The following is a 20,433-nucleotide window of genomic DNA, read 5'->3' on the forward strand; positions in this document are numbered from 1 at the left end:
AATCTTTGTAAGTGTCTCATGCAAGCATAGCTTCGAAACATCCATTTCACGTCTGCATCGGTTGGGCGCCGCAAATGACAATATTTCGAAGTATAGGCCTCGTACAATCCGCCTCACGCAGCCCGCGACTTTAAATATTTGACCCCTTGATTTCTACCGACAGTTCAGGTGAAGCAGAAGAGGTGCCTCAAGAAAGGGCAGGCGTCGATTGAGGTACTCTACATACCTGCCGATAAAAAGAAGTTGATACTGCATCAGCGTGTGGAGCTCGTTATTTTGGTAAATAGTTGATATTTTTCTAGGTGCAAGTACCCATGTTTTTTTTTTCGTAGCAATGTATACTTCTTTTAAAGTAGTTACAAATGCAAAAGCAACTCCCTCGGTACTTCTGAGTATTCGGCTACAAGCAGAACCGTAATATAGATTTTTCTATTCGCATATCCTGCTCAACTTTTTAACTATTAGTTGCACTGCTTTGATTACTGACAAAGCCGTAAGAAAGATTCGGAGTAAAGTCGGTGAGCCTATGTGAAAACAATAAATACTAGTGTCTTGTCACAATTTACAAGTTTGGCTATGCAACGTGAACATTCTTTATGCTGATGTGTTAAGGAAACATAATGCTTGGTGGATTTTAAAAGCCACAAAATCAGGTAACAAGACTGTTGAGTGAAACATTTTGGTATATCAGCGTGTAAATATTCATTGTATTTCAAATCTAGAAATGTGCAATAAGCTTGCATTTGGAAATCTGAAACTAACCGAGAATTTCCGTCATTAATATTTACAGGGCGTCCAGGGAAAAATTATGGAATCTTATGAAATGTACTTTTATTAGAAAGGTAGCATGAACAGTCTCCGATTGGTATAAAAGAATAGAGTTTAAGCCACTGTTCGTTTCCTACAAACATGTCAAATTGGTTGAGGATTTGTGTGAATCTGCGTTTGTCGGGTGAACCAACTAACTTTTTGACCTTAAAATCTTCAGTTATGTAATTATGTTCAGACGTTAATAAACAGCCTAACTGTAGCCCGATCTTTGGAGCCTTGAGTGCAAAGGCTGTCGAAGCGGTCGCACTAGCCCTAGATATGCTAAGCGATAATAGGCTATTGAGAATTTTTGAGCGATTAGTATTAATGACCTGTGCTTCTCTGTTACCGAAATCTTTAATACGCACTGGTTGGCGATTTTTCTAACGATCTCTGTGCAAAAATACATAATAAAATGGCTATAAACGTCCCGTAAGCATTTATAATAGAGGTTCTTAGATAGTTTTGGACGCCCGAATATGAGTTCATTGTGATCCAATCAGATTTGCGATTCAATACATATGTGACACAGTGATATCTAAACATTTTGTATCGTCAACTGCTTTGCTCGCTTTCAAAGTATTCCAAATCACTTTTTGCTTAGGTTATTGGACACATAAAAGTAGGCTGCAGAGAAATCGTGATTCGTTTAACTTATTAAAATTAGAGTTGCCAATTTATTGCATTTTTACTTAAGCTAAATGTTTTCTTAGAGTAACGAAATAAGTTCACATGTTTCACAGGTTAAATCCATACTTTTGTCGAACAGCCCGTTGTTTAATAGGTTGTAGCCTTCACAGCTTCTCCTAGCATAGCTCACATCTAAGGGACGAAGAGATGGCCTCCGATAAGCTGCACTCCTCTCAAGGCTCTATACTGGTGGAAAGCGCCCGACATATGGAGGTTCCTTCGCAGGCAAGCAGTTGTAAGTGGAGCACGTGTTTGCAAAAATAATATTCGAGTACAGAAGGCAAGATCTACAACATTTTCGTCACAGTTTGTGTCACACAACTTTCGTAATCATCAGGGTATACATAAATTGCTGTACTTATTCGTTTTGATTAGGTTGTTACCCCGTAAAACTTGTTTAATCAGAACTTACAACTTAGGATTTCATTTAGTTTTATATTTGTTACCAGAGAACTACCCGGCTTGATAATAAACGTAAATGGGTAACACCTAATGTTGACCCGAAACCAAAAGAACGGTTTCTATATCTCCATAGGAGAAGTATTTCGAACGTCATTTGTAAAATTTTACGTTGTTCTATTGCATTTTCAGTTTTCCTTGAAAAGTCGAACGAAATGCCCCAGTCGGAAGTACCACGAGACCAGCAAACGGCTTTATGGCAGCAGAATTCTTATCTAGATCATGGAAATATCGGCTCGGGAACAGACTCTGGTATTCAGAGTGCCGGACCTGTATCTACTGTAGGAACTGGCGCTGATGACGAAATGTTTTGCGATTGGGATAGCCAAAGTTCAACAGGAGACTTCTGCAATGGTTATGGAGTAACCTCCGGTACTGTCGAGCAAACCAATAATACAGTTGAAGAAAGAATTGCTTCTCAAAATCAACAAATTGTACAAGGTAACCGCACGCCTAATTTCCCAGCGCCCTTCAACTCTACGCTTACTAGCCAGTTCAATCCAAACGAATCTACGGTGGCGCAGAGGTTACCCGAATCATGGCGAGTGTCGCGTAACGCTGTCGATAATCTAAAAGATTACCAAGGCGATGCCGACATTGCCAAATCGGTTCCGCATCTAGCAAATCTACTGAATGATGAAGACCATGTTGTGGTTTCGCAAGCAGCAGCCGTTGTCTATCAGCTATCGAAACAAGAAGGCTACCGTCATGCTATTCAGAACTCCAACCAGATGATGAGATCCCTTATAAATGTCATGATCTCTTCAAATGATCCAGATACGATGCGCTTTACTACGGGAACATTGCAAAATCTTTCACAGCATCGACAAGGCTTATCTGCCATTTTCACATCTGGCGGCATTCCTGCTCTTGTCAGATTGCTAGCGTCCCCTGTAGAAACCGTGCTTTTCTATGCTATTACCGCTCTTCACAATTTACTTCTTCACCAAGACGGCAGTAAGGAGGTTGTCCAGCAAGCTGGAGGACTCCAACAGCTTGTATGTTTGCTGCAAAGAACCAACGTGAAGTTCCTCGCGGTTGTGACGGACTGTCTACAAATACTCGCCTATGGTAATCAGGAGGCCAAGTTGACGATCTTAGCGTCTGGAGGACCCACTGCTCTTATAAGAATATTAGAACGTTATAACTACGATAAGTTACTGTTAACTACTACTCGAGTGCTAAAGGTGCGGATTTTGGGCTATGTTTAAACACAGTCTTTTTGAAGCTTCTTAAAATAATTGGAGAGAATTAAGTTCAAGCAGTATTCCGATGTAACTGATTTCGAAAATAAATATCAGTCTGTAGAACGGTCAACAAAGATAAACATAAAAGGCATAAGAACGTATTTAATTAGCTCAACATGGAGTCGTCACACGTCCATCATGATAAAATGTTGTGGAATGATGCAAAGGTTTCATTAAATAATAATCACGTTTTTGTCAATGAACGACAAATGAACGACATTATAGGTGTTGTCCGTGTGTTCGTCAAACAAGCCGGCCATCATTGACGCCAACGGTGTGCAAGCGTTATCTAAGCATTTAAAACATGCTTCTCAACAAATTGTATTGAATTGCCTGTGGACTATCCGTAACCTTTCCGACGCACTGCTTCGTCAGGTATAGATCGCCAATTATGCACACACACTACGTGTGCCTATGACCTTACCGTTTTATAATTCCTAGGTATACCTGTGTAATTTGCCTGTGTTGTCATAGGTAAAGATAGAGAAGAACACCGTCTGATAACCAAAGCAATCGATTGACAAGTACGTTTGCCTCATAAAATAGAATTGTCCATCTTTATTGCCTAGGTGAGCATTTCCTTAATTATCATATTTACTTTATACTAATACAAGTAGTCCCGTTATATCTGATGTTGATGTCTATTGATTGTGTGATTTACTATGGAACAATGTGCAGGATAATGTGGAAGAGTTACTTCAAAATCTTATCGAGTTACTCGGCTCACCTAAAAAGGACGTGGTAACATGCGCTGCCGGCATTTTGTCAAACCTCACGTGCAACAATCAGAGAAACAAGTCACTTGTCTACGGCATGAGAGGGTGCCAAGCGCTAGTAAATGCAGTGATGAATGCTAACGATCGTCAAGAGATCATTGAGCCTGCTGTTTGTGCTCTGCGCCACCTAACATGCCGCCATCCCGAGGCTGAACTCGCTCAGAAAGTAGTTCGTGGATCTTATGGTCTGTTTATCAAGTTGCTGCATCCACCTTATACGTGGGCAGTCGTGAAGGCCGCCATCGGATTCATACGCAATCTCGCTTCATATAGCGATAATCATGGCGATTTGCAGAAAAATGGTACTATCGAACGCCTTATCAGTATCTTGCGCAAGGCCTTCGAGGATATGACGGCAAGTCGCGTAAATGGGGGATCCGTACCTCAGTGGGACGGCGTCACTATGGCTGATATTGTCGAGGCGGTTAGTGGAACCCTGCTCCTTTTCGTAAAAGAGCCCAGAAACCGTCCTATGCTACGCTCTATGCGTGTTACTCCTGTGTTTGTGCAACTTCTCTATTCGGACATAGAAAGTATACAGCGGGTTGCTGCAAGCTTCCTCTGTGAGTTTGCGTCGGACAGAGAAGGGGCTCATCAAATTGACGCCGACGGGGCCACAGGCCTGCTAAACGAACTAATGATCTGCCGACACGATGTGGCTTGTAAGTACATTTAGTGGCGGGAAATCAGACAAAGAACCTAGCTTGTTTTGTAAATTGCTCCACCCAAAATTATTTGTTATTATAAACTTAGTTTTGAGATTAATAAATAGCGGTATCTAAAGGTTTGGTTTATTGAAAATTGCTATGTCCAAATCAAAAATATCAAAAAAAGAAACTTTAGAGCTTTTCGTAATGAACGGTATCTTCTTCTTTGCAGCACGGTATGCGAGCGAAATTCTGTCTCGCATCTCTCATAGCAAAACATATACATATGGAAAAATTCCGAGCGTGGGCGGAGAGAAACCTACGCCTTGTGGTGCTCAGGATACTCGTCAGTCAGCCGAGCAGGATCCAATGGATATTGAAATAGATTTTTACACTAATCCTTCCCAAATATATCGTGGCCCACCACACCCTCCTACTGAAGAATTCCAAAATCCGATTCGCAACCAGCATCAACACACGTATACTGCTAACAGCTCAAACATTAGGAACTATTCGACCAAAAGTAAGAGTCCCCTTCTTTTTCATCTAATCTGATGAGGACTATTAGATTGAAAAATATTCCGATAAAGCTTGCATCGATTGCTTTTCCGAAAGTTCCTATTTAATAGCCTATTTATAGGAACATCGTGGCATAATTGTCATAGAACCGTTACATACAATATTTTAGGGTGCACAGTAGACTATAGTAGTGGCTAGCTCCTGTATCGCGGCATCCTGCTATTGTCTGCCATCTTAGCACTCTTGGGTTAAACTATACCTATTATTGTGTAAGTAATTGCGTCCATTAGATAAGTAATTAACGTAAATGCATGTATGAGTTAAGCCGAATCAGCGCAATCAGCTGCCACACTTAATGTGGCTCTGTTTAATGGTCATTACAGATACTTGGGATAACTGAGCTAGAAGCTAGGTCGCGGAAGCAGCTGAGCTCAATGCACATGACTGTTTATGGGTTGCGTTTACATTCTCGAATAACTCTCAAATGGGCTACCAACACTTTGATACAGTCAAAGGTCTCTGGTGTGTCCCCCCTCCGCCTCCCCTCAAAATCTAACTTGAGAGACTTTTTAAAGTCACATAGTTGGTACGTATGATGCACAGCAGTATTTTCAGAAATTGTTTTCAAAAACGTGTGCTGTACATCAGTTTGCGATCGGCAAAAGCAAACTGAGATCTCATAATAGTGTTGTTTTTAGATATAACAAATTGCAGAGGACAGGAGTTCGGAGAATAAAAGCCCCGACAGGAAATTTGTAACAACCTGATAGTACATTTGTTTCTGTTTGTTCATCTTTTTCTGTCCTAATCTCAGTCTAATCTAATCGGTCAGTAGGCGCGAGGAAAGCAAGATACGATTTTTTTTTTGTTTATCTATCTGTGAATTCAATTCTTTTTCACTATTCATATGTAAAAACACTGTTACCACTTAACCGCTCGTATAAATTTAGTGTGTGTTTTTCATATACGGAGCCGCTAACTTGCTCACCTCGCTAATATTATCACACAAAACATGTATCGAAATACAGATGGCGGAACACATCCGCGGTACTTTCAAGGTAATGCTTTAATAAAGTATAGATTAAAGCCGAATCCTTTTTTCTATCTGTTCTATGACAAGTACGTCGCCACAATGCAATCATTCACGTTTAATCACTATATCTATTACATTATATTTACTTGTATACTTGTATTTAATACACTCAAAAAGCATCACAATAAAGTCAATTTCTTAACGCCTAGAGCTATTATTCGTTGTTGTTGTAGTCTATACAACCTTACGACATGAAGACGGTACATTTCTATTGCAATCACTCTGGCAACCCAGAGGGCTTTATGCCCGGACAGTCGGTAGCGGAGTTCTAGTACGCCACCTGATTAATCGTCAGCGTCGGAAAAAGCACAGGCTCCGGTTAGAACAGTACTGTCATCTAAACCTAACCTAACCTATAGTTTGAATGGCTTGAAGTCTTGAGTAGAGGTACCCCGCAGCGTACCCTAGCCTGCCGTATCCGAACGCATCAGCTGCCGAACGAATGCTTTACAACGGAAAAAGTACCTGCAGATGCGCTGCAGAGAAAAATGAGCTATGGATAATACAGCGCAGCTTCACCGCATGTCCGACGTTTGATGCGGCACCTCGCGCAATTCGATCACTGACCACCACGGTGATTATGAAAGACGCACAGAGCGCGATTGAGTATCATCTACTTGGACGGCAGTTTCAATGCAAGCTTCGAAAGGCTTCAATGGTAGCTTCGAAAGCCAATTAGGCAGCCGGCCCAAACAGACTTCGCAATGAGCACCCCTTAAAAACATTCTAAGTCTAACCCCTGGCTCAATGGCGTTTTTCAGCGGATTTCAGTTGGCCGGCTCAAGCTGACCCTACTTGACGGAGAGATGTTAGTCTAGATGACTCCAAAAACAAAAAGAAAGCTAACTTGCAGAACACTTAGCTGAAACGTTTACTAGGTCATTGCCGTATGACAACAAACCGACTTATTTATCTGCTCGCCAACCACCTCGCTTATCAAAGATCTGCGGTTAGTTTTCAGACTCCTAGTTAGCGACGCCACTTCCATGTGAAAAGTCCAAAAAAAACTGTTTATGGGATATATGATAAAATGGAAGAAGAAGTTGGCCGAGATCGCTTCAGAGTTGCTCAACGTTGGATCGATAAGAGGCGGCGCGTAAAAAGAACCGAGCCGATTCATTTTGCTCTAAAGTGAAGACAGTTTATAACATATGTTGGCACTGCTTTGACAGAAGCTACGTGATCTCCAGTAGATAAGTTATAAGAAAACAGATAATCTTTACTTGCCATATGTATCTTCGCTCTTACGGATTCGTATACATGGAACGAAGTAGAATTATAAATAATTCTGCTCAGCGGTAAAATACTTATTAGTGAATTCTATAATTGTCTAACGAGGTGTAAACAAAATCGGTATCCTGGGAGTTTGATTACTGGTCATCTATATCCGACTAAGTTCCAATCAAAAACATACTGCACTGAAGTTATCCAGTTTGGAATTTCAAGTTCGATACTTGTGATTTATATCGTACAGCAAAAGAATGTTACGGGATCAAGCAAAGTATCATCGCTTGCATAACGTGTTAAAGCGTTATATTATGTACCTGTTTTCGACATAGAATTGATCTATAGAAACAAACACAAGTATACCCCTTATGCTTTAAAATCACGTTTAGTGCCATATTTTCTCCTGCTTTAAATAACAGTTTTTATAAACACTACTCAGAAAAGGAAGCTGCGAATATGCAGAACTAGTGAGGTCGATGTCCGCCTTCCGCAGTCACTCTCGGCTGTTGACGTGGCAACAAGGTAGCTTATTCACGAACTGTGAAACGTACACAATGATCCAACAATATATAAACTAGAAGGCAGATCGCGTTGAAAGTTCTTTTTGAGCATCTGCAGAAGCAGTGTCCTGTTTCCTGTAAAATAAGAACTATTCGTAGAAAATGTATTTCTATTGCCCTTGGGCAATCAGTAACCTAGATATTTCTTATGAATTTAAAAGTTGTGGTGCTACAGTCAGCATTACCGTCGAAAACAACGATCCTTCCGCTATTCACCGATAATCTCATGCATTTAAGATAAATAAGATGTAAGTACACAACAGCCTTTGGTACTTTTATCTTTTTTTACTCGGCCAGAGAGAATGAGATTAAAAGTATTATAGAAATACTTTTAATCATTCTCTCTGGCCGAGTTTTCGTTGTGATTAAAACAACCTCCGTCGCCAAATGAAGCTTCCTACAGTTGAGGTTCGGCTTGCGGCCATTTTTGTTCGCTCATGCATTTCTGATTCATTTTCGTTCAGTAACTTACTTTTCTTACGGGAGTCAATACTATCTTATTCCAGCCCCACAAGATTTCAAGAATTGTTTTAGAAAAAATAATTTTACCACCACAGCAAGAGTATGTCACGCCTTAATGTGAAATAAACAACTGGCAAGTGAGGAAATATACAACATTTATTGTTCAACTTTTACTCTGCTATACCCGCCGTGTTAATTTCATATAAATAGTCCATATAACACATTTTTACATCTATATATAAATATATTTATACAACTAGAACAATCATCATACGCGAAAATTTCCTTATCCTAGCGGACAAATGGTGACGGCTATGTGTTGCGTCCTAAAAATTTCTGCGAGTCACTCGTATCTTTACGCAGGACCAATCATCATACGTCACGTAAAATTCACCAAATATATTCACTCATCAGGTATCACCATCTACTATTTTACTTATCATTCTGGTACAGCAGTTGATGTACACGCATTCGGTGCCCCGCTGATATAGTTCAAGTTTAAAATATACTCTGAAATGATTTAACAATCGCTAATTACTCTGATATGAATCACTTGTTGCAATATATGTATATATTAGTATGCGTTCACAAAGAGAACTGTGCCTTTCATTTACAAAAAAAAAAAAATCAGGTGCTTACTGTAGATAAACTGTGATATGTTTCTTACTCCCGCATGTTGTAGATAGCGCCATAGGGAGGCCAGCTGTTCGTACGTTTCATATAGAGAACGCTTGTAATAGGTTCGTCTGTTTGAAGCCATAGATTACTCTGCATGAACTGATGCAAAGGCCTATTATGAATATTTAATATTTTGACAAGAAAAATGCTCAATGTGGAGATAAGTTGTACTTGAAATAGCGAGTCGTAGCAAAGCAGGAATTTATCAAGCCCTACATTTTTCTAAACCTCCCTGTGCGCCTAATGTACACTTGTTGTACGCTGCTATATACGTTTGATGTTCATAATATAGTAAACTAATAGGTGATTCACTATGAACAGTCTCTGGTGTTTTTCGAACGCTTAAACATTCAAATGCTAGTTAATTAATGTATTCTTTGAATAGTGATGATACTTAGCGACAATTCAGAAAAACTGTTATTAAACAGCGTACTTGCGTACTACAGTGGAGGTTAAAATCTTGTTGGTCAGAGTTCCGTGGGAACCTATGAACTCTTATCGCACGGAACATCGATAACCACTACCATAGTTAAGTGCGCACAAGTAGCAGAAACTATCGATGTTGTTGAAACGCGTCTGCGCAAAGCTGCTGTAAGTACTCTTGGTCAGAAATAAAAATAGTGAAAACCTGTAAAGGTACGACCAGATTCTTAGTCAACTGTTCTTGAGTTAGATATCAGCGCATCCTTTCAAGAGGTTGTGGTCGAAATAAGAAGTCGGAAGCAAGCCGGAAAACCTAGCTAAAGACATACATATCGCAGTCAAATACAGCATCATATTGGCACTGGCGTAAATATTTCGGAGACCTACATTTTGCAGATTTTATTGCCACACTTAGCTCTAATCGCTTCGGCTAAAACGAAAATAAAGAAACGGTCAAGAACACGATCACCCTGGAACTAACACTTCTGTTGTAATCGCCAAGAAGAGGGCCATTCGTAAACAATGTCGGAACAAAAAAAAGTAGGAGAAATGTTCTTCGAAACGGTCTCGGCCTAAAAAAATTAGGCTGCGAGCAAATAACACATGTTTTCTTGCGTGCCCTCCGCATGGGCTCCGAAAGCATATAAATGGGAACGCACGACTGCAAAAGAGCTGAACTTTGAAGGCTCGGCAAATGACAGATCACGTGTAATCTGTTAAAAATAGGCCGAAAACGTCCTTCTCATCAGTGTGAAGAATGTATTCCGCTTACTAAAACATCTCGGATCGACAGGAATTTCATGGCGCAAGCAGACGTACGGAGCGTGAAAGAGCATTGCATGTGTAAACAACCGAACCTGGAGGCAAGACGTGCTTGCTCATCAGCGTACGTTTATCTCAAAATTCAATTCGTAAAAATTAGAAGAATATATATTGGTTATAACTTCGAATGCTAATGCCATCACGAAGATCATCAGTGAAGTCGACGCTGAAATAATGCTGTCGTATTCTTGTTTCATCATATCTATCGAAGTATTCGTGTTTTTACTTGTAAAGAGTAGAACATGGGACAATTATGAAACAGGAAAAGCTGATTCATGTACACATCAAGATAAGTCGTTCACACTCCAGGCAAGCGAATCAACCACGTATGAAGCCTCAGGCTACAACTTTGCCATACACGTCTATAAATGGTAACTTATATTCCATAAAACATAAATGCAACATTACCCTAAGGTAGAAGATTATAAATTACACGGCATATTACTGATCACATGGTAAGCAATGTGTTTTTCTAGCTAGAAACACACATGTGTCCGATAGATACTCTCGTGAAGTCACCTGACATATCTATTTAGAGTATATGTTACGAGTCATGTAACCGCGTAACACGCCGCTTGATGTACGATTACACTAAACGTTTTGAGTTTTAGGTCCGTTGCCGCCGTTAGGCGTTACATACGGCTGGTTCCCAGCACGAAACGAACTGTGTATCTACGCCCGATTCAACCGCAGACAACCACGTCATTCTTAGGTTTAGCAGGAAGATACACTACCCGTTACGCCATCACGTAAACCGAATCTGAATCCGGGTGTAGGCGCGCTTCGTTCGAAGCCAGCCATTAAGTGTGCGCCTAATGAAGGTACTAAACGCTGAACTCGTAACGCCTAAATATACGATTACACCTGTAAGTTATCATTTACACATTTTAATTTGCTAACTGCTATCCAAGTGCTGAAGTGAGGGCGCTGGCGAAAGACAACAATTTAAAATTGCTCCATTTCCTGCTACTTTAACACCTGCTCTAAAAATTAGCATATGTTCATCAGTATCTAATTGCTTCTTCTCTTTGCAGCGGCTGTATATCTACACGATGCTTTCCCTATCTCTATGGGTACAATTATTATTGAGGTTAAGTATCTCGTTGACAGCCTTTTTGAATCTTGTTGTTCTTGGACGAAAACCCTGTTCGACCGCTCCAGTGCCGTCGCGATTTTTCGTCGCCAGCTCGTCGTCGAAGGACCTCCAGCGTTTAGCTAAACTATCCTTCCTTCTGTCCTGTTGATGATAGTCCGGACTTGATCCAACGTGTCGAGAGATGTCTGGCCATGCGGACCGTTGCAAGTTAACAACATCGCTAGAATCGCACGGCGACGGTGTCCTTTGTTGAAGAAGTGGCCTCGAGCTCTCGTCTACGGGTAGCGCAAGCAGATAAGACGGGTGCTTGGCGCCTGGGGAGATGGGTGCCGGCCAACAGGACATAAGCCAACGCCCCATGCCAACCACGTATGGCCGATTAACAGAGGGGATATGAGTTAGTCAGCTGTGCATCAAATGGACTCTAGATTCACGCATATAGCATTATCACAGACCATGTACGGGTTTGGCGAATTTAAGGTTGTGAGGGTTGATGCGTACAGTTGAATGTGCATATAGATTCGATGAGAGGTATTTGGAAATGATAAAACGTGTTAGTTCGAGGAAGTTTATGATTCGATAGAGGAATTGTAAATGTGGGAATAGACGAGTAGGTAGGAACGAAGTAGCGAAAGGCGGACGCAAATGAAAACCATTAGCGACAGAGCAATACACAAAGGAAAGCAAAAGAAAAACAGAAAAGTTTAATTAAATAGTTGCTCAAATTTTCGGGGAGCTGTTCCACAATGCGTACATGTTCACTAATTCAGGTAACGAGAGCGATCCTAACTAAGAATAATAGATACAGTAGGTTTGAAATACGGAGGGTGGTCTTTCTCCGGCTGTTCGAACGAAAATTTCCTTAAAAGCAGGTAATTATAAATTAAATAATTATTTAGATACCTTCAGTTTTAGAGATAAAAACTTCGGGATCTATATTAGAAATAAGATAATAAACATGTCTGATGTATGGTTTTTAACCGCTTCGCATTTCTTTCCATTTTTGATTTGCTATTTCAAAGATATCTGCCTCAACATGGAACAGTGTTATCTCTTTGTACCTATAAATTTATGGTTGATTTTTTGTCTGTTTTACCTAATACACACTTCAACGTACATATGCCCAATTCAAAAAGCGAAAGCAATGATTTTATCCAATTTAGATGTACATACTTATACTGCTTATACTTATCTGTTATTTATATTGAGTTTGAAGGTCGGATGTTTTCACTATATGCTATTCGATAAAGTAGATTTGTCAGTGATCATGTTCTTTTGTGTCTGACACCGTAATGCACCTTAAGCAAGCGTGCGTGACGAATTTACACGAGGATATATATTTATTGGAAAAATTCAAATAACAGTAGCGGTAAGTGTAACTGGTCACAAGTGTAGGACCTACTGTGTTTGGGCTTAGTCAAAATAAAAGATTTTCCATACCACCTATAGATAACATTTGTGATTATGAAAGTATTTGTATTGAGCATTCTTTCGGTGCTAACCATTTCTCCTAGTGAGGACAATATTTGTCGAATTCATATGATCCGGTGCTGCGATTGCGTTACTTAGTGACCCATTGCCCCGGAAGGACCCGACACCGACGTTCGTATCCGTAAAATTGAGAAGGTTGTTTTTGGTATGGAACGAAATTCCGTTATCATCGTCGGTCTCGTTATATTCATTAGCGTGCGGTAGTACGGGTCCAGGATCCGCGTTGTCTAGTAGACAAGAATTCGAATAATCGTCGCTAATGCTTGGGCCAGTTGGTGGTCGCCGATCTTTGCACATCAAACCAGTCTGAAGGCCGGCAAACAGCGGGGGTGTGTTGATGAATTTAGATTGATGGAGCTTCACTTGTGATGGCCTGAAAAAAATATTGGCAATAGTAAAATGGTACGTCATAAAAAATATTGTCATTCGTTTTAAAAGAAGCTTCACTCGACGTGTCTTCAAAGAACGCCTATTTTAAATAGCCATACACTGTATTGCGATAAGGAGTACCGTTTCTGAATAAGGCAGTTGTTGGGATGGGTCCTGGCAGATTTAGCTCCCCCATTCGGAAGCAGAGGTGCAGGTAGATGGGTAGACAAGACAGATGTATCCCCAGAATCTGTGATGGGTATAAGGGATTGTCTTCTGCCGGGAGTTCCTGCTGTCTGTTCCCCTTGCGGTTCGTTGAATAGGGGCGTCAGCGGTATAGAAGACTGCTCTTTTCGGCGTGATGGACCACTCTTGTGACCCTTTAGCCAGTATGTAAGTTGTTCGCCTTTGCCCTACAAGGAATCAGTTGGAATCTTTGGGGCTACTCTTTTATTGAACAAGTATATATATACATATATATATATATATATATATACATATATATATATATATACATATATATATATAGATACATATATATGTGTCTTTAAAATAGTGTGGAAGGGGTGTTACAGTAATCAATATATAATAAAGTTCCATCCTATAAGTGTCGTCAGACTCACTTTCATTTTCACCATTCCGCGTCGTTCGACAAAGAAGCCTCCAATGGAATCCAAGACAGTTTTTGTCTGAGAACTTACATGAATTCTCAAAGCTTCTCCATTGGATTCCATTCGTGATGCGGTATTCACGGTATCTCCAAACAGACAATACCGTGGCATTGTGAGGCCAACTACTCCTGATACTACTGGGCCTAGGAAAGCGACGGTCGATGCAAAATATTAAGTGAGAGTATTTTGAGTTGCGTGTGTAAAAATTTGATGCTTATAGAGGTACTTTTCATTTAATTTTCACCGAGTGTAACCTTTTCAGTATTAATTAATAATAAAAATCAACTTATAGTATCAAACAAATGCATAAAAATAATTTGCAAATATAGCGGACTATTTCAATAAGGAAGCGAAGCATTAAAAAAAAAAAAAAAAAAAATATATATATATATATATATATATATATATATTCTAATATTTTCGAAAAATGTTCTTAATATGCATGCTTCACCTTGATCTTTAAAAGTCTTTATATTGTGAAAAGATTACTTGAAATCGTTTATGTTAATAAATGTCTCCATCATTGAAAAATCTTTGCTAATTTGATCTTACCTACAATGAGGAATGGTTTTCTAAGAGTATTTTGCTTATTTCTCGAGAAATATTATTTGCACTGGTCGCTTGTATTTAAAAACTTAAAGACGCACGTACATTGAAATACTTTCAGAGTTTTTCCGAGGTTGCTAAAATAATCGTCGATAAAAACTACGTTTTGCACTGGCGGCCCTGTGGGTATGCATAAAACTTACCTTCTCTAACGCGATAACCAATCTATATCTACAAATGAAAATGCGACAAACCTTGGATAAAGAGCAATTCAATTATTAAAAAGCTTTAAATGTACCAAGTGAAGATTACATTACACGTTAAAATTAAAAGAAACAAATAGCCTCCTCCTCGCAGTCAAAAAAAAAATTGAGCATCATACATTTCTACAACGGTGTATGCTTTCTTGTATTATTTTCTGTCATTTTAATCTGGCCACTGCTAATTGCGGTCTGTTGTAACGATAGAAGCACTTTTGAAAGTGAAAGACTCGGTCGAGATCAGCCTTTAGGTAGAAAACTGATATAAGGAGTATTGCAAATTTAAATGAATAATTTTCTCGAGCGCATCTATCATAAATAAATTCAGGTATGAAATATAGTACTAGTATGGGTTCAATGGCAAATCATTTACACAGAATAATAGAAATGAACGACCTTAACAAACAAACAAACACGACAGAATTTAACAGCGCTGTTATGGAACAGGAGCTAAGGTGTCTGTACGCTAACTGATCGTAAACAGCGTCTTCATAAAAGATTTTCTAGAGAGACTCCGTCCAATAAAGGAGAATTCTTAGCGGTTGTTGCGAAATAACAAAAAAATCCAGTTCGTAGTGAAAATTTAATGAAGGTGTATACATTAAGGATAGAGCAAGTGTTTCGCTTTAATGTATACACGCTGAATGAACCAGTGAATTGTGCTAAATTTTCCTTGGGGAAAACCATACTCAAAACGTTCGAAGGTCCACTCAAACTGAAAGCAATCTCTTTGACTACGGTAATTTTCCACAGATTTTGACATCAAATAATGAAATCACTTTTTCATGTTACGACTTTATATTCTCTCTCTCTCTCTCTCCATGGGCCGTAGCTATACATTCTTCTTACCCTATACACCAATATCTTTCTCTCATGGCTATACTAAGTCTACGAAAAACGTCTAGGTTCTTCTGGAATCTATAGAAATATATATGTTAAAGATTAAAGTCTACAGACGTTAATAAAGAACATCTATTTATTTATTGCACAAGTAATAAGAATTTCTGAATTAGCACTGTTCGACGTACCAGTATGAAGTCCAATACGAAGTTTGAGCCGCTGACTTGGTCGATGACGGATACGAAACGTCTTAACCGCATCGAGTAGTTCAAGCGCCATGAGGGATATTTCACTAGCATGCTGATCTCCGTTTCGCTCCGGTAGGCCAGACACTACCATGTAGGCGTCGCCGATAGTCTCAACCTTGTACACCTTGTAATTGCGGATAATGGAGTCAAATAGCGTATACAGATCATTGAGCATATTTACCACTTCCATCGGCGTAGAGGACGAGGACAGTTCAGTAAAGCCAACGATGTCACTGAAATAGATTGTGACCGCATCAAAACTTTCTGGGACGACGTATTCTCCGCGCACCAACTGGGCTGCAACTGTTTCCGGCAGCATTCGGTGAAGTAGATTCTCTGTTTTCTTTTTTTCCTCTTCAAGGAGCCGGGTCCGTTGAGACACAAGGTCTTCGAGATTGCTAGCGTACTTTTCCAGCATAGCCACCATATTGTCAACAATATTTGTTTTCATTCCCTGACGCATGCGCTTCAGACGAACTGCGACATCGGTGATCTCTGGTCGTTCTGCTGGGTTTTCTGCCCATCCGTCGGTAATCACCTTGACGACATAATCTTGGCACTGAATATCTTCCATCGAAGGTCGAAAAATGTCTTTCTCCGAAAGCGGAATGGTACATAGCTATAATGAACGATCGAAACCAATAGAGCGCGTTCACATTGAATGAAAGTTCATTTAGTCCGGCTACACAACGTCTAAATTTTGTTTGTTTTATGACTTCTTTGTTTACATTGACCATTCTGACTCCGATATGTATACGCAGTCTTTAACTGTACCAATACGTTTTCAAATCGATCCTGACACGCCCACCCCCTACCAAAAATAATTATCTATCTTGAGCAAAGAAATTCTTTAAGGCCAAAGTTCATGTCATAGGCTAGCAGCTATCTATTTCATAAGTACTTTCAGCACCGCCAATGGTGATACTTTTCTAATAATAGCTCGTTATTTACGATTCTATACCTCAACATAACGATTTACCTTTGCTACGATTTCTTTCGGCTCCATGTTGTAACTTCCCCAAGCGCCTTGTCGACTCATTATCTCGTGTAAGATGATGGCAAAAGAATACACATCATCCTTTTGACATGGCGAGACATAAATATTTTTAGCACGGGCGCGCAGCTGCTCTGGAGAACGCCACAAAAGACCTACATGAAATGTGTATATGTTAGCCTTTTCTCAGTCGATTTCTGATATCCGAAGACTATCGAAAGCTGAAAATACATACACAAGCTGTAGCTAACATTTTTTTATGTTTACGTCTTCATACATGGCTATAGCCCTTGAAGGAGGTGCTTCATTTTACTCCTGCAAATTAACGCGATGGCCCCTGTATCATATACATTCCGTCAGTTTATATATATATAGACTTATAGAAAAATATGAGAATCCTGGGAATAAATTCACCACAACGTGGATCATCGACTAATCAAGTTCTAGCGAATTAATTTTTAGGGGGTCTACTAATTTCACAAGGTGTAAGGCCCGGCAGTCGCTTAGATGACGCATCGACAGTAGACGTGAGAACGATGGCTGGATGCCTGTGACAGGAATGAATAATGCATTATTGTAATTATGTTCACGCGCCTATTATCAGTGGTAAACTGGGTCGAAAATGGCGGCCAGTGTCGGCATCCTTTTATACGACCCAGTTTGAATCAGCATAACATTATTGGCGAGTGGATAACTGTCCCGAATTCTCGGCCATCCCATGTGGGTACCTATCGCAAACTGCCATCCACCCAATTTCGACCACGAGCTACACTTTTTTGGGGATGCACTAATTGATAATCGTACCGTGCTCTACTGCGGCATACTATTTTATTTAATTAAATTATAATGATCAGATTCGGATTCATATTAGTGGAAGCTCTATATGGAAAAAGGAGTTTAGTGCGGCTGTCGGAGACATCCTTGGTCTGTGCTGACCCCCAAGTAGTTGCTTGTGGAGGAGAACGATATCGGAATTATCCGTCTTATTATGATTACTATATGATGTTAAACAAAACCATCGCGCCTGTGTGGGTTATGAAACGCGTCAAAGTGGATCATCGCACTTTCGATAGCGGTGAGTTATTTGCTACCGGATGGGATATAACGACGAATTTAGCCGCCGGTCGCAGGTCAGACAAATTGTGATTCCGAAACAGCAGTGTCGAAGCAATATTAAACTGGATAAAATCATTTACACCGATCACGAGTCTGGATCCGTTTCGCATTGTCTTCGATGTTGTCTCTGTGTGGTGCTACATAGCACAAATTCTAGTATCTGACCACTGAGAGTTAAATAATACGGAGCGAAAATACGCCGGATCAATGTTTGGTTATATTGCCTTGGAGATACGTACTTCTGTAATACTGCATCTCGTCGTCATATCGGATCAACTGATCGGTGGTGAAGCGAAGTTCGTGAAGTCCGAAGTCGGATAATTGCAGGGTCCACTTGTTTGTTATGAGACAGTTCGTAGACTTAAGATTACCGTGAACGCGAATCGAGCTCTGGTGGAGGTATTCAATTCCTGTTAATTATGACATACATTGATTTAATGGTGGCTATGTTACTACTCAATCATATAAATGGCTCGCATTGGTTTTACAGATAAAAATAACTGCGACGACGATTATACTACTTACTACTTATCATTGAAATATGTTATCTATCCTTTCTTTCGACATAAAAACCCAAGTCGACTCTATGCTATTGAGCAGATAAAATATCTATTGTAACAGCTAGAGACAATATACTATAATTTAGCATTTTATATAGGACACGTTAAAAGAAGTATATATATATTTTTGCACGGTCATAGAAACTTAATTTTCCAAACTAAAAAGTTGAACTTACGGAAAAAAAGATTATAATCCGATTCTAAAATTAAGTATGCTTTTTGGTCAAACAGAACGTTTTAAACGCTGGACATTTCAACTGGTGGCCTTCAGCATCGATACATTTCTGAAGACGAGTCTCGATTGGCTGCGTACTTCATGACAAGGTCTCCGATGAGGCTCGTGAACACACGTTTAAATTTCATCCCAAAGCGTTACGTGATCTTTGACGATATATGCTATGATTTTCTCCACGCGAAAAAGTCGAGCTCGCCCTAATCTGCCCTCGTGCACATCGTTACGAATCTCGAACATGTCTCGTAGTTGTGCAATTGTCGAGCAGACCCATGTATCCATATTTACAGCACTTCTGAATTATAGCAGCATTTGATAGCAACAACAATTTGACAGTAATGCGTCTTCAAAGCTCAATGTATTCGAGCGTTGCTGACGCTTTTATTTTACCACCAACAGAACAAGCCAGCTCAACTAAAACCCTTAGTTTGACAACAACAAAACATACTTGTGTTTCAAATTGGACTGCAGTTATCTTTTTCTCATAATTTTAGCTTCGTTGCAGGGAAACACAGAGATCCGTCATGTCAGTTTCAAGTGCCCATACATTTTCTGACGCGTTCTGCGTAACAGTGCGATAGACTTAATAGTGTAGTATAAAGTGACCGTGTTACAGGATTGTCTCAAGTCGATCCCGAATTTGATCTTTGGTAAAGTTATTTCAATTTATAATCAGTTTTCTAAATAATTCATTAATACTAAGAACTGTACTGCACAATGTCTCAATTCGGCTCATAACATGCTCTTTTATACAAAATTGCTTGCCTCTCTTTATAGCAAAATGTTCTGTTTCTTACCCTTGACTAGGTCCATGACTAGGGAGGCAATAAACATATTGTCGAGTTTGACATCGTCATCCTCCAAAATATCCTGTAGGCTTCCTTTCGAGCAGAACTCGGTGCACACCACAATTTCGTTTGGCTCTCTCACAAAGCTGCCGTTCAAAATTTCACGATCAGAATACATACATACAGAATACAAGAACGTAAACATATCTACGCCACAAAAGATTCAAACTTTCCTTTCAAATATTAATTTTTTTTTGCACAAAAAACGTTTTTCGTCTTTCAACACGGTTTACCTGAAGTAAATGAGAAATATTTCGAGAATATTTTTCTTGTGTGAAATTCATATATAGCCGTGTGGTGCTTAGGTAACTTTTTAATGTTCTCTAGTTAAAAATGAAACACATTTTTGCAGTAAATACGATTCTATCTCAGTGTCGCAGTGTAATACAGATGCAGATACAAGCGCCAATTTTAATTTATGCGACTATCTTTGGAAATTTGTGGATATCATTGCAATATTGATCTACTACGTCTTGTTGTCCTTTGACTGGTTGGCTGATTCTTGAAGCTACGTTTGCTTAGCGGCACACCAAAAAGCAAAAAGAACTTGGCTAAAGTGCTAACTTGTTCTAATGTAGTTGATTTAAGTTGGACTTTAATACGACACACGTTTCCATTGTTGGTTCGAAACGTACATCCTTATTAATTGTAACTTTTTAAACGATTTTAATTTCATTTTAAGTGCTTGGGATCCTGTCCATGTGTCGTTGTTGAAAATGATTATACAATATAAGTTTTCCGGATTTTAC

General features: G+C 39.6%; 2 protein-coding genes across 7 annotated transcripts in view; one reads left to right on the plus strand and one right to left on the minus strand.

Annotated features, from left to right (window-relative positions):
- The first annotated feature begins 91 nt into the window (after positions 1-91).
- Positions 92-6,391, plus strand: LOC111267015 (armadillo segment polarity protein). Its single transcript, XM_022844958.1, has 7 exons — positions 92-279; positions 1,554-1,735; positions 2,092-3,146; positions 3,432-3,581; positions 3,885-4,644; positions 4,862-5,152; positions 5,532-6,391. Exons 2-7 carry the CDS (start codon positions 1,648-1,650, stop codon positions 5,546-5,548), a joined length of 2,361 nt encoding a protein of 786 aa, XP_022700693.1. The 5' UTR covers positions 92-279; positions 1,554-1,647; the 3' UTR covers positions 5,549-6,391.
- Positions 6,392-8,628: 2,237 nt separating this feature from the next.
- Positions 8,629-20,433, minus strand: part of LOC111267009 (receptor-type guanylate cyclase Gyc76C) — a 70,957-nt gene continuing 59,152 nt past the window's right edge. For 5 of the 6 annotated variants that reach the window (XM_022844948.2, XM_022844947.2, XM_022844946.2 and 2 more), the window contains exons 14-21: positions 19,634-19,770; positions 18,284-18,454; positions 16,914-17,083; positions 15,875-16,553; positions 13,993-14,183; positions 13,511-13,782; positions 13,012-13,373; positions 8,629-11,823 (exon numbers count right to left, since the gene is read on the minus strand). In XM_022844948.2, the coding sequence (XP_022700683.1) occupies positions 11,459-11,823; positions 13,012-13,373; positions 13,511-13,782; positions 13,993-14,183; positions 15,875-16,553; positions 16,914-17,083; positions 18,284-18,454; positions 19,634-19,770 (2,347 nt within the window). In that variant the 3' untranslated portion in view covers positions 8,629-11,458. Of the gene's footprint in view, positions 11,934-13,011; positions 13,374-13,510; positions 13,783-13,992; positions 14,184-15,874; positions 16,554-16,913; positions 17,084-18,283; positions 18,455-19,633; positions 19,771-20,433 lie in introns of all 6 variants that reach the window. The other variant, XM_086971173.1, reaches the window with a different exon arrangement.

The sequence above is a fragment of the Varroa jacobsoni genome, unplaced genomic scaffold, assembly GCF_002532875.2.
Source record: "Varroa jacobsoni isolate VJ856 unplaced genomic scaffold, vjacob_1.0 scaffold_1140, whole genome shotgun sequence".
Lineage (NCBI taxonomy): Eukaryota > Metazoa > Arthropoda > Arachnida > Mesostigmata > Varroidae > Varroa > Varroa jacobsoni.

Bases quoted from the DNA above. Each gene is read 5' to 3' on its own strand.
- LOC111267015 (XM_022844958.1), top strand. From the start codon at position 1,648: ATGGCCTCCGATAAGCTGCACTCCTCTCAAGGCTCTATACTGGTGGAA. The intron at 3,147-3,431 runs GTGCGGATTTTG...ACGACATTATAG, and splicing joins CTACTACTCGAGTGCTAAAG to GTGTTGTCCGTGTGTTCGTC. The intron at 4,645-4,861 runs GTAAGTACATTT...TCTTCTTTGCAG, and splicing joins CTGCCGACACGATGTGGCTT to CACGGTATGCGAGCGAAATT.